Below are 15,382 nucleotides of genomic sequence, written 5' to 3'. Positions count from 1 at the left end.
GGTTCGCGATGGCTGCGGCTGGTTCCGCTGCCGTGTCAGGGGCCGGGACCCCAGTGGCCGGGCCCACAGGCCGCGACCTCTTTGCCGAGGGGCTCCTGGAGTTCCTGCGACCTGCTGTGCAGCAGCTCGACTCTCACGTGCACGCGGTCAGGTGCAGGACCGGGTTGCTGGGGGCGGGGCCTATGGAATTAGCTTTGTAGGGGCGGGGCCCCGAAAAGGTACTAGATACATTCTTGAGACACACTGTTGTTGAGACTGGGTAAAGAGGCGGAAGGGCCTGGGCGAGGCCTTTGAGGTTGGCGTGTCTCAGTATTTGGGGAATAAGTAGAATTTGTTTCCCGCGTTCCAGTCACTGACTGTTGTAGGGTTTTGTACCACTTTGCAGAGAAAGCCAAGTAGAGCTCCGGGAACAAATTGACAACTTAGCTACAGGTGAGTGAGTACCCAGAATACCTAGAATCCCTGATCTCACTTTCAGGAACTTTGTTTTCCCAGGTTTTAGGCTAGGTTTCTGTCACTTGCTTCTCAATATAATAACTACCCACAGACTCTAATTTCCGGGAATATTTTAGGACAGAATGGAAGAAGGGAAGGTGTCTGTGGCTCACACACAAGACTGCAAGAGTATTTTTCATCCCATTCCTCTCTTACATTCCCTAAGAACAAAAAATGAGCCATTAGATGTTGGCTACCCATTTCCTCTTCCCAGAACTGTGCCGGATCAATGAGGATCAGAAGGTGGCCCTGGATCTGGACCCCTATGTTAAGAAGCTGCTTAATGCCAGGCGACGAGTTGTCTTGGTCAACAATATTTTACAGAATGCACAGGTAAAAAAAAAAAAAAAAAAAAAAAAAAAAAAGAATTCTGGCAGAGCATGGTGGTGCATGCTGTAATTTCAGCATTTGGTAGGCTAATGCAAGAAGAATGACTTGAACTTTGAGCATAGCTTGAACTATCAGATCAGCTAGGGCTACATAGCATGGCCCTCTCAAAAAAAAAAAAAAATCTTGTTCTTTATCCTGCTTTACGTCTTCAACGTAGTGAAAGCAACTGTGAGGGACGGAGTGGTGTTAACTAATCTGATAATAAAGGTCCATACTCGCCCCACCCCATTACTGGGCCTCAAACTTAGGTCCTCTTAAATACTAGACAAGTGCTCATAAACTCAATTCTTAATCTCTAGTGGCTGTCATTTACAAGCTTATTTTACTTAAAGGGCTGGCTTGAAAAGAGCCGAAGCCAGCTGGGCAGCCAGCAATATCTGAGTTTGAGGCCATCCTGGTCTACAGAGCAAGTTTCAGGACTACACAGAGAAGAAACAGTCTAAGGATGGGAGAATAGGGGAAGTAAGCCCTTTCAGCAACTACTTGACTCAGTTAAAACCTTTTACAGCAGTCATTAGATTTCCCCATCTTCCTGTCTTATAGGAACGACTAAGGCGGTTAAACCACAGTGTGGCCAAGGAAACAGCTCGCAGGAGAGCCATGCTGGATGCAGGAGTTTACCCTCCTGGTTCTCCAAGCAAATAAGCACGGGCCTGCGACCTGAGTATACAAGTACTGTTCTCCAGTGGCTTTGTCTGGTAGACATGAGAAGATTCCAGGAAAGTCTCTGTAGACCTTTGTTTGCAGTATGTACTCATTCATGTAGCAGCCTTGAGAAACATGCATACAGGAGGACTACTTCCTAAAGAACCTCCATTACAGCTTATCCTTCCAAGAATGAGCCTCTGCCTTTTGGGTTTTGTTTCTTGAGACATGGTCTCAATATGTAGGCCAGGCTGGCCTCAAACATTTCCTTTTGCCTTAGCCTCCTGAATGCTGGGATTATAATAGGCATGTGTCAGGGTGCCTGACTCAAGCTTCTATACATTTTCCCCCAGAGAATGTTAAGTAGATTAGGCATCATGTGGTAGAGAAAACACCAGAGATTTGGTGCAGAAAGTATACTTCTACTTCTTTCCCTCTGCTTCTCCATAGTTCCCCTCAAAAGGTAATAACCTTCCCAGAATCATACACAATGTTTAGGTTAACTCCTATTAACAAATATCACAACTGTTGCCTTCATTACTGCCCAAGGAGAGCAGGACAGATAACATGAGGATCCAAGGTCAAGGGCAGAGCCTTGACAGCTTAGTCTCTAAGCTTTTGTGATTTTGTTGTTTAGGCTACATAATTGAAGGGCTAGAGGGATGGCTCAGTGGTCAAGAGCACTGGTGGTTCTTCCAGATGGAGTTCAGTTCCCAGCACCTACAGTGACTCACAGCAGGCTCTTAACTCCAGTCCCAGGGGAATCCAGTGACCTGGATTTTTGGTGGCCCAGCACACATTATGCAGATGTACATGCAAGCAAAACATCCATTCTCTTAAAGTTACATCTTAAATAAGTGCCATCCTTTGCAAGCCTAGTTAACCAGTGTTAACCATACTGTTACTCTTATTATCTGGGTCTGGGCAGTTTTCTTTACAATTCAGGATTTAAGTCAAGGTAAATAATTCATCCTCTTGACCACCCTGGCTTGACTATGTTAATATTAAGAATTGCTGAGCATTATTAAATAAATGCTTGTATTGGTTATTTTAACAAAAGAATGTATCGTATTATGGTCACCTTGACCCATGTTTTGGGGCCTATTTTGAGACATGAGAATGTGAGGTTATCAAGCTTCCAAGAGAAGGGAATGCTGGACTCTGCCATTTACCCCTTTTCTCTGTCCGGGCACTGAGCTCCTAAGATACTTTCACCCACAGTTAGGGTCAATCCTTTGCAGAAAGTTCAGGTATTTTAGGCCAAATTGACATGAAAATTAACCATCACAATGCTTAAATGGTATTCCAGGAGTCCATTACTTTTAATTTACGTACTTTGAAACAGCAATATCAGTGTTTATAATAAAGGACTCTACTTGAATTCTAATGAAGTGTATAGAAGCCAAAAGTAGTTGCTACATATTGAAGAAAAATAAAATCAAAAGCCCCAGTAGGAAGTACTTTAATCATTTTTTCTTAGAAAAAAAAAAAAAAATCCCCAGATACTCAATGACAGTTACAACGTTTCAACAAAAAATACTGGTTGGGAGTGGTTAGGTTTAAATATTGGGAATGTGTGGCATTCTGCTTCATTACAGATGGACGGATGGCATGTGCAGTCACAAATGGGAGACTTCTAGCTGCTTAGCCACCATCAAAACAGTAGCGTTTTTTTTTTTTCTTTACAGTTTGTTTTCCTTCCTGCTATCTCCCTATGCTGCAGAAATGCCACCATCTAAAGCCCCATGGTGGCTGGCTTAGGTTCATCTTCCTTTGGGGAGAAACAGTAAAGGGAAGGTCATTCCTGCGTCTCCATGCTTTCTTCTTCTTCCCCTTGAGGTGGTTCTTCTGTGTTCTCCTCTTCTTCCTCTCCCTCCTTCTTCTCAGGCGGCTTCTCATAAGCCTTTTCTGAAGGTGTCACAATCACTCCATCCCAGGTAGAGATTTCAGAAGCAAGATCTATAAGAGACAGGATAAAACCAACTTCTTATGAATAGCCCAGTAAACAACACAAGCTGTATTCATTAATATTACACCACCTTAAGATACAGCTTTTCTATAGTTCAGAACCCCTGAACCACACCACATAGATAACTTACAGCTGGCATCCCCCTCTTGGCCAAGGATCTTCCTAAAGCCTCCATGGGAGAGAATTCGAACCAGAGTCTGAGCTGTGTAGCAGACCATATCCTGAAGAACAAGGAGGGGAAAGTAAAGGAGCCAAAGTAAACAGACTATACATGACTAACATCCATGTGAAACAGGTCCCCTGGTCCTTGGCCTTCTGGCCAGAACTCCACTCATTTTGTGGTTGTCTTCATACCTGCTGTTCTAGGGTCATAACTGTGTGTACCCTGAAGTTACCACTCTCACAGGGGTCAGTGATGCCCACTGACCCTGGCAAGAACAGTCCTGCAGCCAGAATCTGCAAGCAGCGCCTGAAACACAAAGACATTTAGAAAGCATACCAAACAGCTTATAACCAAAACCCAGAGAAGCGTGTTATACCTGTATGCCACATTCAGGGCCAAAGGCTGTCTGGTAGGGTTGTTCATCACAGCATAGTGCCCCTGGAAAACAGTAAGTCTGGTAGGTGTGCTACTATCTGGCAATTCCATATTTAAACAAAACTTTTAAGTCATGAGGAAAACTAGCAATAATGAGCTGATAGCAGTAACTACTATTCTACTGAGTACTAAAACCTCAGTCAAACAGTGGACTTCCAGTCTTCTCAGACTGTTCACTCACTAAACTTTCCTGTCTCCCTAAGTAACCCTGACTATCCTCTAACTAAAAATACTCTTGCCTCAGCCTCTCTTAAGACTGACCAAAATTTTTCTAACGCTTCATTGAATTTCTAATGTTGGTAGGTTTAAGAGTAATCAAGTTTCAGGTGTTTATTGATGCCTTTAATCCCAGTACTAAGGAGGCAAAAACAGACCTGAGTCTGAGGGCAGCCTGGTCTACAAAGTAAGTTCCACAACAGCCAGGGCTACACAAAGGAACCCTATTTCAAAAAAGATAGAAAGAAAAGTAAATCTAGACAAAGAGGAGTGCCCCCAGTGCACCCCTGTTCCTTTGTGCAGTGCTGGCAACTGAACTAGGGACTCTCACATACTAGTGAAGCACTCTACACAGGCTACACCCTCAGCCTCCCCTTTTTACTTACAAGTAGGTCAAGGATCCAGGGTGTGAGAGGCTCAAAGCCAGGAAAACGAATCCGTAAGTCCTTTAGCAATCTGATGAGAACTTTAACTCTGAATAAGAGACCCAGGAATTAGAGATAATAACATCGTATTGATATTTCTACACATTAGGAATCAAAGCTAGCTGTACTATTTAGAGAAATATACAGTGCCTACCAGCTGGCTCAGCAAAGAAACGCATTTGTACCATAAGTCTGACAAACCTGAGTTCAATCCTTAAGACTCGCAGAAGAGAACTCCTTAAAGTTGTGCTCCAGACTACACACAACTATGACATGTATGTACGTACATGCATGCATAAAACAAAATTATACATATATATATTTATATATTTTAAGTAAAAAAAAAATCACATCTGAAACAGTTCTATCAGATAAAGTAGGGGGTCTGTACTGTTTGTTATTTATGGTTGTTGGATTACAGGCCAAAACCATTGCACTCCCAGAAAGATTATTTTATACAAGTGACCAATGAGACTTACGTGGACTGAGAGGCATTTTCTTCAAACCAGCGGGCATGCCGGATGGCCGCTAAGGCACTCTGCAACACCTTGATATCCACTGAAGACAAGTACAACAGGCTAAAAATCTTTCCTATTACGTGTGCAATATATTCAATCCCAATCAATACCCATCCAGAAGTGTGACAAGGCTAGGTGGCAAGCCATTTGTCTAAACACTGTTGTCACTCCCCAGCTAAATCTGAAAACATGTAACACATTTATCTTTTCCAGTCATCTATTTCCCTTCACAAATATTTATATAAACTTTTACTTTTATCTTTTTCTTCAAGTTTTTTTTTCTTCTACAATCCTTTATAAGACTTTGAAAATGTTGGAGATTGGTTCTATGTTATGATTCAATCGGGAATCTGCATGTCCAGATGCTGAAGGTCCTCGTCTCCAATTCGATTAGCCCCGGACAGAACAATTAGAGTTGCTCCCGTAGGACGCAGAGAGGACTGGAGAATACCAACCAGCCATGGGATATTTTGGTGGGCATGAGGCAGAGGGAGGTTTAGGAGTGCCCAGCCTTGAGGTAGCCAAAGCATTTTAAAAAACAAGCTGCCGGGCAGTGGTGGCACACGCCTTTAATCCCAGCACTTGGGAAGCAGAGGCAGGCGGATTTCTGAGTTCAAGGCCAGCCTGGTCTACAGAGTGAGTTCCAGGACAGCCGGGGCTACACAGAGAAACTCTGTCTCAAAAAAAAACAAAAACAAAACAAAACCAAGCTAATGTCTGTATCTTTCATTTGCAGATCCAAAATATAGCTCCTGGGCAGGTGTGAGAGAGTGCCATCTGCCAGGAACAACAAAAACTCCACAACAGAAAAGTCACTAGGACGCTGGTAAAATTAACTACAAATTACAGGGAAGGTAAAACTCCTTTACAGTCAATAAAATACTAAAATTTCCAGAAAATGTCAAAGCTTTGGCTATTTGGCTAGCTGTGCCCCTAACCCCAACCCCCATATTTCTCCGCAATGGGGAGAGGGGAGACTTACGATGGAGTTCTGGATCGAGTTTTCGGAGATTGGGTGGCACTGTTGTAATGAGAATTTTCACCGTAGCATCAGAAGAGCTAATTTCAAAGCCAGTTTCATTAGTCAGCATGGTCAAAACTAAAAGAACAAGATAATCAAGATGTAAAACATATTTGTTCTGTTTTGATTTTTAAAAACATTGTATTTCTTTAGAGCATGTGAGTAAGAACACTCACATTTCTATAGAGACCAAAGGACAACCCTTAGGAACCCGTTCTCTCCTACCATGCAGGTCCCACAGAATGAATTAAAAGTCATCAGGCGTGGTGGCACATTTACCCACTGAGCTATAGAACTTTTTTCTTTTCTTTTCTTTTTTGGTTTTTGTTTTTCTAGACAGGGTTTCTCTGTGTAGCCCTGGCTGTCCTGGAACTCACTCTGTAGACCAGGCTGGCCTCAAACTCAGAAATCCCCCTGCCTCTGCCTCCCAAGTGCTGGGATTAAAGGCGTCCACCACCACTGCCCAGCGCCATATAGCTTTTGAGACAAGATCTCATGTAGCTCAGGCTGCCTCCCAACACATCATGAAGCCAAGGATGACTTTGAATTCCTCCTTCCTCCACCTCAGCAGTCTGGAGCAGAAGCACGTGCCAGCCAAGCGGTGTGTGTAACGCTGAGTACCGATCAGACCTTCACACACGTTAGACAAGATACCAACTAAGCGGTATCAACCCAGCCTTCATTTTGTCATTTTGTTTGTGACATAAGGTCACATATACATATGTTTGTGACATAAGGTCTATGTATACAGTTCAAGCTGTCCTTAAATTACCAATCCCCCTGCCCCAGTTTTCAACTGCTGGGGTTAGAGGTATGCCACACCTGGTTAAACATGTCAGTTTTCTGGCAGTAAGTTATTAGTTTTTGAGACAAGATGTGTATGTATTGAAGGCTGGTCTCAGACTTCAGACCCTCCTGCTTATACTCCAAGTGCTGGGATTGATAAGCATGTACCAAAAACCATCAGTAAAAGCTTAGATACCAGTGAACGGAAAGAGGCAGCAAGGAGATGACCAACCTGACTGCATGAAAAAGTTAGGGGAGAGGACAGGACATGAGACCTGAAGCAACAAGAGGCCTGAATATGAAACTCAGTGCAGACTACTGCCCAGCATGTATGAGAGGTGCTGTGTTCAACCTCAACACCACACACACACACTCACACACAAGCATCAGACCTTTAAACTAAGGGTTATTTCTGAATCACAGAGTTACAGAAATGAAGAATTCAGTGGTGCATCCCTATCTATGATCCTAGCACTTGGGAGCCTGAGACAGGAGGAATGTAATTTGAGGCCAGCCTATCTCATAACCCACCTTTCATAATAAAAGAAAATAAGCTGAATATCTGAGACTCCTGCTAACCTTTGACCTACACAGACCTGACTAATTTGTAAGACCAGCTGCTGTGAACACTACATACACATTTAGCAACAAACTCAAACTCCAACCTTCGGAGGGATCCTGTGCCCTTAGGCTTTCCACAACTTTGTTCCCCAGGGCGGCAACAGCTTCCACTAGATTGGAGAAAAGGGACATAAGGAATGTTACAGTAATGTATTTCATGTAGCTTTCCTCTATCAGTAAACAACTTGGCATCTCTATTTCTACACCACAGACTGAAGCTTACTCAACTAGAGTGAACACTTTTACCAGGGCAATGAAACAGACAGAATTTGGAAGATGCAGGGAACAAGAATCCTGAGTATACACATCTTTTTTTCTTTCTCATTTTTTGGTTTTCTTTTGTTTTTATTTTTTTTTTTTTTGAGACAGGGTTTCCCTGTATAACCCGGCCTCAAACTCAGATACCAGGCTGCTGCTGCCTCTGCCTCTGCCTCTGCCTCCCGAGTGCTGGGACTAAAGGTGTATGCCACTACCACTTTACACATATACACCACCACCAAGCAAACAAACAATCTGGTATAATGGTATACACCTTTAATAACAACACTCAAAAGGTAAAGACAAGCAGATCTCTGCAAGTCAGAAGACAGATAGGGCTACATATAGGGAAACCTTGTTTCAAAACAAACAATAAGTAAATAAATAAACAATAAATTTGCTATTTTCCTTCCATACATTCACATACAAATAATGATGAAATAAATGAATCTGGGCTTCAATTATTACTATCCCTAAATCTAATCTCAATGCCTAGGGAAGTGGGCTGGAGTGGCTAGAGAAATGCCTCAGAGGTTAAAAGCACTTCTTGTAGAGGACTTGGATTCAGTTCCCAACATCCATTTGGTGGTTCATAATCATCTCTAACTCCAGTTCCAGGAGATCCAAAGTCCTCTTCTAACCTCCATAAGCCCCAAGGCATCTACATGGCATGCATGCATGCATACATACATACATACATACATACATACACCCATAGCACTAATAGAGATAAATCCATTAAAATCTTTGAAAGAAAAGAAAAAGAGTGGGCTGAGACTCCTGCTAACCTTTGACCTACACTGACCTCACTGCAATGGCCACTCCATATTGAGTAACAAACTCAAACCCTGAGGGACCCTGTAAGGCCCTGTGCACCATCCCCAACGGAGAAAGATTAAGAGATACTTACAAGTTGGCAGAATCTTTAGTATTACCACCAGGTCAGCCACATTGTGTCCTGTGGTCATTGTCCCCTTTTTATATGATCCTACCTGCCGGACTTCTTCAATTTGCTGTGGAAAGGGATTTCAGGGAAGTTTAGAAAAACAAAGGTGTGAGTCCTCATAGAACCATTTCAGCTGCTTCTTTTTTTTTTATTTTTTTTATTTTTTTTTAAGACTTATTTATTTTATGTATGAGCAAAGTGTCACTCTCTTCAGACACACCAGAAGAGGGCATCAGATTGCATTGCAGATGGTTGTGAGCCATAATGTGGTTACTGGGACTTGAACTTAGGACCTCTGGAAAAGCAGTCAGTGCTCTTAACCACTGAGCCATCTCTCCAGCCCTCAGCTGCTTCTTTTTTTTTTTTTTTTTTGGTTTTTCGAGACAGGGTTTCTCTGTGTAGCCCGGGCTGTCCTGGAACTCACTCTGTAGACCAGGCTGGCCTCGAACTCAGAAATCCTCCTGCCTCTGCCTCCCAAGTGCTGGGATTAAAGGCGTCCGCCACCACCGCCCGGCTTTTTTTTTTTTTTTTTTTTTTTTTGCAGCTGCTTCTTAATACCCAGATTTGGAAGCAACTATGATGAAATCACATCCCCCAGATAACCCCAGAGAAGCCTAGGCATGGCTAGCCAACCAGTGCTACAATCTTGTCCTCAAGATCAGGATTATACAATTCTCTGTAGGTTTCCATTTTAGACTCTGATTTGGACAACAGACAACTGAAAGGTTAACAGGCAAGGGCCAAGGAAACTTCCATACCACCAGGGATGCCATTTCTGGATTAAGTCATCAAAAACTCACCACTTCAAATGTCCCTGGAGCCACAATCAAGTTGTCAATCACATTGTTGATTTTTGTCACCAAAGAAAGGATAGAAGCCTGAAAATATCACAAAGTAAAAATATCCTAAAGCCAAAAATTACACACAACATATATTTAATCTGTATCATCATCACCAGACTCTCCACCAACAGTAAGAGAGATGAATAATTACACACCCAGAGGAGTTTGGACTCTGACAACACTCTTGATGGGAACGACACCTAGGGCCTCAAGTGTCTACCACTGGCTTATAATGCCAGGCAAGACAACACTCTCCTTAACCAGATAGAGTAACAGTTCTTTAACTCTAGACTTTTAACATAGTCCGAGGAAAGCACATACCTGCTCAGCAGAATTGGGAGCAAGGTCTTGATTCCGCTTCAGCAAGGCTTCACTGAAGGAGGTTTCATCAGGTGCTGGCTTCACCCGGGGAAAAGCCATTTCACACTAAACCAGAAATTAAATTATGTTATTTATCAAAAATAATTCACAGAAGAGGGACTGAAGAGATGGCTCAGTGGTTTAAGAGCACTGACTCCTCTTCCAGAAGTCTTAAGTTCAATTCTTTTTTTTTTGTTTTTTTGTTTTTTTGTTTTTCGAGACAGGGTTTCTCTGTGTAGCCCTGGCTGTCCTGGAAGTCACTCTGTAGACCAGGCTAGCCTTGAACTCTCGAACTCAGAAATCCGCCTGCCTCTGCCTCCCAAGTGCTGGGATTAAAGGCGTGCGCCACCACCGCCCGGCTTAAGTTCAATTCTGAGTAACCATATGGTGGCTCACAACCATCTGTAATGGAATCCAATTCCCTCTTCTGACATGTAGACATATGTGCAGGCAGGGCACTGATATACATAAGCTACATAAATAAACCTTAAAAAATGGATCTCTGTAAATTTGAGGCCAGCCTGGTCTACAGAGTAAGTTCCAGGCCAACAAGAACTAAGCAGAGAAACCCTGTCTTAAAAAAAAAAAAAAAAATTGAGAAAGAAAATACACAAGAGATTTTTTTTCCTGGTACTACAATAGGGGGGAAAACTGTTATATCCTTGTGCTCTTAACCTCGGAGCTATCTCTCCAGTCCTAAAGCCAGTACACCTTACAATACTTGTTTTTAACTCCTGCAAATGTTTAAGTCCAAATACAAACCTTGTTTTTCTGTTGTTTTATTTTTGAGACAGGGTGTTATATAAATCACAGGCTTACCTGAATTTGCTATGTAGCTGAGGATGACTGTAATCTGATCCTCCTGTGTCTTCCTCCTTTGTACTTGGATTATAGGTGTGTATCTCCATACTTATATACGAAATGCTCTGGGCTCTGTGCATGCCGGGCAAGCACTCTACCAACTAAGCTACAACAGCAGCCTAAGTACTCATTACCTTTATATTAAAAGAAATAAAGGTCGGGCAGTGGGGGCCCTTATCTTTAATCCCAGCACTCAGGAGACAGAGGCAGGCAAATCTCTGTACATTCCAGGCCAGCCTGGTCTATAGAGCGAGTTCCAGGACAGCCAAGGCTACACAATGAAACCCTGTCTCTCTGTCTCTCTGTCTCTCTGTCTGTCTCTCTCTCTCTCCCTCTCTCTCTCTCTCTCTCTCTCTCACACACACACACACACAGAGAAATTACCCAGAAGCTAGAGAGAACTCAGCAGGTGAGAGTATATGCTACTCTAGCAGAGGGCCCAGATATGAGCCTAGCATATCTATGGCAGCTTACAACCTCTGACAAGCCTCTTACAGCCTCCAAAGGCACCAAGCACACATGGAAACATGTATACAGACAAGCACTTTATACATACACAGGAAACTTTTAAAAAGGCAAGCCAGGTGGCAGTGGTGGCACACACTCAGGAGGCAAACACAAGTGGGTTTCTAGTTCCAGGACAGCCAGAGCTACACAGAAAAACCCAGTGTAAAAATCCAAGCATAAATGAAGAAAGGAACTGATTCTAATCCACTGTGTATTATAGTATACACCTTTAGCACTCTGGAGGCAGAGGCAGGCAGATCTCTGAGTTCCAGGCCAGCCAAGGTTATATATACAGATACTGTCTCAAAATAAGCCCTAAATATTATTTTTAAAAAAGATATTTTTCTAGACAAATATTACAATCAAACTGTACAGGAATTATCTTCCCTACCTCTTTACACTATTTTCTATGTTTTGTTCTTGTTGAGACACATCACTATAGTAGCCTAGGCTGGCCTTGAACCCTCAACATGGTCCTACTGCTCAAGCTTCCATTCCAGGGATTACAAAAGGATTACAGTATCTTTAAAGACTAGCTGGTGAATTGGCTTGTTTTTTTTTAATATTTATTTATGTATATATATGAATGCCACAGTGTATGTATATGCATCCTGTGTGCAAGAGCCTGTGGATATCAACAGAGACTTAAGATCTTTGGAAATTAGAGTTACAGACAGACATGTACTGTTATGTAAGAACTGGGAAAAACTTGTGTCCTCTACTAGAGTCATGTTATACCTGTAGCTATAAGTAGATAGTGATATATAATAAATACAATAATAAAACTAGGTATTAAGGGTATAGATCTAGCATGTTCAATGACCTGGGTTCAAATCTCTAGCACTCTAAGTAAATAAAAACTTGAGCCAGATGTGGGAGTGCATGTAATTTCAACATTCAGGAGGTTGAGGCAGAAGACGGTGAATTTGCAATCAGCTCCGTACACATATAGAGTTCCAGGCCAGCCAATCATACAGAAGACCCACACTCAAAGAACAGATCTATGCTTGAATCCTACTACTCCAAACAGTATCTGACTTCATTAACAAGGAGACTCTGGGCTCCATTCCTACACCTGTCCTCCAAAGCCAAAATACTCACCAAATAGAAATCAAAAGGGATATGGGGCACAAACGGCCTGAACCTGAAACATAGAAACAATTCAAAATTATTCAAGCAGAAAGCAAGCGAGAGGTACACAATGCAACAATTCGGTTTTTGTTGTTGTTTTTGTTTTGTTTTGTTTTTGTTTTCCAGACAGAGTTTCTCTGTACAGTCCTGGCTGCCCTGGAACTCACTCTGTAGACCAGGCTGGCCTTGAACTCAGAAATCCACCTGCCTCTGCCTCCCAAGTGCTGGGATTAGAGGTGTGCTCCACCACTGCCTGGCACAATTCTGTCTTAAGAATTAAAGAGTTTCTGAGCTGTATCATTCTTAGCAAAAGGTCAAATTCACTTAGCAGGACGTAAGGAAAAGAAATGCTTTGCGTGGCTTTCTCAAAATCAAATAGAACAATCTACTCCAAACCCCTATCTACTGAAACAAACCAAGACAAAGATGCCAATAGACACACTCACCCTCCTCCAGGCCCGCCTCTGGAACCAAAGCGCCCACCACGACCACGTCCTCTGTCACCCCTAAAAATACAGATATTTTACTCTCATTTCGCTGAAAAAGGTCTCCATCACACTTTCAATGTTATTTCAATTTGACTTACCTTGACCGCCTCCAACTACGGAAGTGGATATAAATTTCATGCTCACTTCTCCCCGATTCCAAATGGTACCCAGTCCCACTCCCATGACATCCTAATTCTAGACTTTTTCTTTTTGTTCTGTTTTTGAGACAGTCTCATGTATCTCCTGCTTTACCTCCCAAGTGCTGTGATTGCAGCTTGCCACACCACACCACACTTCTAATTCAAGATTTTATCAAAGCTCACATCAGGAAAATACGAATTTCAGAACCTGATATACATAACACACACACACACACTAAATAATCCACGATCGTGAGGCACATCAGTCCTAATATTCGGAGTAAAGCGACTTCTCATTTATTAATACAGCAAAACACTTATGAGGCATGTCCTATTGGTCAAACACTGGGTACCAGAAAAATGCGCAACGCACTGCGCACGGAGGATGATCTTCCTGGTCCGTTAAGACCTCTCCTCCATGCCCTCCCCGCCTCCGAGACCCGGGTAACAACACAACTCCCCTGCTGGGCCCCGGCCCCCTCCAGGCCGGATTCCCGGAGTCCGCCAGCCTTCTACTCTACTCCCTCCAGCCAGGCTCTCCGCCAGCCGCCCAGATACAGGCCCTTGTTCCTCCGACTCCATTTCGGCCCGCCCCCCGAGGCTTCGGCAGGAACTTTCAAGCACCTCTGTCCACTTACCTCATGGCCCGCTTAATCCTGAACAATGGAGGCCACTCAACCGCTCTTCCCTTGGAAGAACCAGGCTGGCAGAGAAACGTCTGGCCGGCGTGTCCCAACAAACGCCTGCGCGATAGGCTCCCGCCTCACTCCCTCCCGCGTGTTTATTGGTTAACACTGCAACCAATGAAAAATACCCTGTAAAGGAGCCAACCAATAAGATATAACAAGGATGAAGGCAATTTTTTCCCACTGACAGTAGAGGGCGCTCAGAGTTAAGTCTGTGAATAGTAAAGTCTTTAGGGAAGGAAAAGTATACCCTAGCAGTAGGTAGCAGAGTGGCGCAGCGGAAGCGTGCTGGGCCCATAACCCAGAGGTCGATGGATCGAAACCATCCTCTGCTATCAGAGACTATACTTTTTGATTCCATTTAAAATGGACGCCTTCGTTTTGATAATACAGTTAAATTTACTTTTCCATAACCAAAGACATCATTTTATTTATTTATTTATTTTTTTTTTAGATAACGTCTTTCTTGGTCACCCTGGCTTATATAATACTCGTTAATGTAGTTCGAGCTGTCATTAAACAGCAATCTCCAGCATGTGTCACCTCACCTAAAAACATAACCTTTACCTTATGGAAATATCAGAAATAACTTAGTTCCACTTACCACCATTATTCCCTCCATATTATTATTGTTAAATGATTCTTTTTATTGAAAAAAATTCATACAATATATCTTGATCATATATTTCTCTTCCCCAATTCTACCCACATCCTCCCCACTTCCCTACGTTAGGTGATTCTGACAGTATTGATGTATTACTTACTTTCGTAGGTGTATCTTCCTTCAAAGTAACCTAACCTCACCTACATTAAAATCAAGAATACTTGACCGCGTCGGCAAGATGAGTCAGCAGGTCTAATCACAGCTACCTGAGTTCGACCTCTGAGACCCATAGTGGAAGGAAAACAGCGATTTCTGCATTTTGTTCTCCGACCTCACTATGAATGCTGGGGAGTGTGGGGGGGTGACACCCATAAATACAACATAAATAAATATAACAGAATTTTTATTTTAAAAAAGGATATTTTGGCAAATATGGTGGAGCATGCCTTTAATTATAGCACCTGGGAGGCAACAGCAGTAGGATCTCTGTGAGTTCAAGGTCAGACTATTCTTTGTAACCAGTCTATGCCAGCCAGATAAGTCTATGTAGGGAGATCCTGCTTCACAAAAAACAATATTTTATCATCTCAGAAAGGTAACCATACTGGATTTCTACTATCATGGGTTAGGTTTGCCTTTAGATTTTCTTTTTATTGGGGCTGGCTCAGAAATGGCTCAGCATTCAAGAGAGCGCACTGCTCTTTCAGGGGACTAGGATTCAGCCAATCTCTTCTGCCCTCTGGGGCATTATACGCACAAGCATATATACATATATATAAACCCGACCTTGTGGTGCATGCCTTTAATCCCAGCACTGGGGAGGCAGAGGCAGGTGGCTCACAACTGTCTGTACTCCAGTTCCAAGGGTTTGAACA

At 42.8% G+C, this 15,382-nt stretch overlaps 2 protein-coding genes and 1 non-coding gene across 4 annotated transcripts; 2 read left to right on the top strand and 1 right to left on the bottom strand.

Annotated features, from left to right (window-relative positions):
• On the top strand, window positions 1-6,554 carry Snapin (SNAP associated protein). Of its 2 annotated transcripts, XM_028753081.1 has the most exons (5): window positions 1-151; window positions 386-432; window positions 710-828; window positions 1,429-1,557; window positions 5,993-6,554. In XM_028753081.1, exons 1-4 carry the CDS (start codon window positions 9-11, stop codon window positions 1,528-1,530), a joined length of 411 nt encoding a protein of 136 aa, XP_028608914.1. In that variant the 5' UTR covers window positions 1-8; the 3' UTR covers window positions 1,531-1,557; window positions 5,993-6,554. The 2 variants fall into 2 exon arrangements, with proteins under 2 accessions (XP_028608914.1, XP_028608913.1); XM_028753080.1 differs by lacking the exon at window positions 5,993-6,554 and having other exon boundaries at window positions 1,429-1,726.
• Window positions 2,829-13,952, bottom strand: Ilf2 (interleukin enhancer binding factor 2). The gene is made up of 14 exons (XM_028753079.1): window positions 13,856-13,952; window positions 13,036-13,095; window positions 12,560-12,602; window positions 10,052-10,156; window positions 9,689-9,766; window positions 8,853-8,955; window positions 7,729-7,794; window positions 6,239-6,355; window positions 5,218-5,296; window positions 4,700-4,787; window positions 4,039-4,100; window positions 3,854-3,968; window positions 3,630-3,720; window positions 2,829-3,489 (listed from the first exon to the last, which is right to left on the bottom strand). The coding sequence occupies exons 1-14, from the start codon at window positions 13,858-13,860 to the stop codon at window positions 3,329-3,331; spliced, it is 1,173 nt and encodes a 390-aa protein (XP_028608912.1). The 5' UTR covers window positions 13,861-13,952; the 3' UTR covers window positions 2,829-3,328.
• Window positions 13,953-14,166: 214 nt separating this feature from the next.
• On the top strand, window positions 14,167-14,238 carry Trnam-cau. The gene has a single exon. It is a non-coding gene; the product is annotated as a tRNA-Met (tRNA).
• Window positions 14,239-15,382: the final 1,144 nt, after the last annotated feature.

Source organism: Grammomys surdaster, unplaced genomic scaffold, assembly GCF_004785775.1.
Source record: "Grammomys surdaster isolate TR1022 unplaced genomic scaffold, NIH_TR_1.0 125946, whole genome shotgun sequence".
Classification (NCBI taxonomy): domain Eukaryota; kingdom Metazoa; phylum Chordata; class Mammalia; order Rodentia; family Muridae; genus Grammomys; species Grammomys surdaster.
The sequence above is the reverse complement of the archived record's forward strand: the minus strand, read 5'-3'. Positions and strand labels throughout refer to the sequence as shown.

What these genes read in the sequence shown, in the direction of transcription:
- Snapin (XM_028753081.1), top strand. Translation starts at nt 9, where the DNA reads ATGGCTGCGGCTGGTTCCGCTGCCGTGTCAGGGGCCGGGACCCCAGTG. An exon ending in TCTCACGTGCACGCGGTCAG is followed by an intron (nt 152 to 385) that starts GTGCAGGACCGG and finishes ACCACTTTGCAG; the next exon opens with AGAAAGCCAAGTAGAGCTCC. An exon ending in ATATTTTACAGAATGCACAG is followed by an intron (nt 829 to 1,428) that starts GTAAAAAAAAAA and finishes CCTGTCTTATAG; the next exon opens with GAACGACTAAGGCGGTTAAA.
- Ilf2 (XM_028753079.1), bottom strand. An exon ending in CTCCAGGGACATTTGAAGTG is followed by an intron (nt 8,956 to 9,688) that starts GTGAGTTTTTGA and finishes CCCTTTCCACAG; the next exon opens with CAAATTGAAGAAGTCCGGCA. An exon ending in GAAAATGCCTCTCAGTCCAC is followed by an intron (nt 4,788 to 5,217) that starts GTAAGTCTCATT and finishes TCTCTTATTCAG; the next exon opens with AGTTAAAGTTCTCATCAGAT.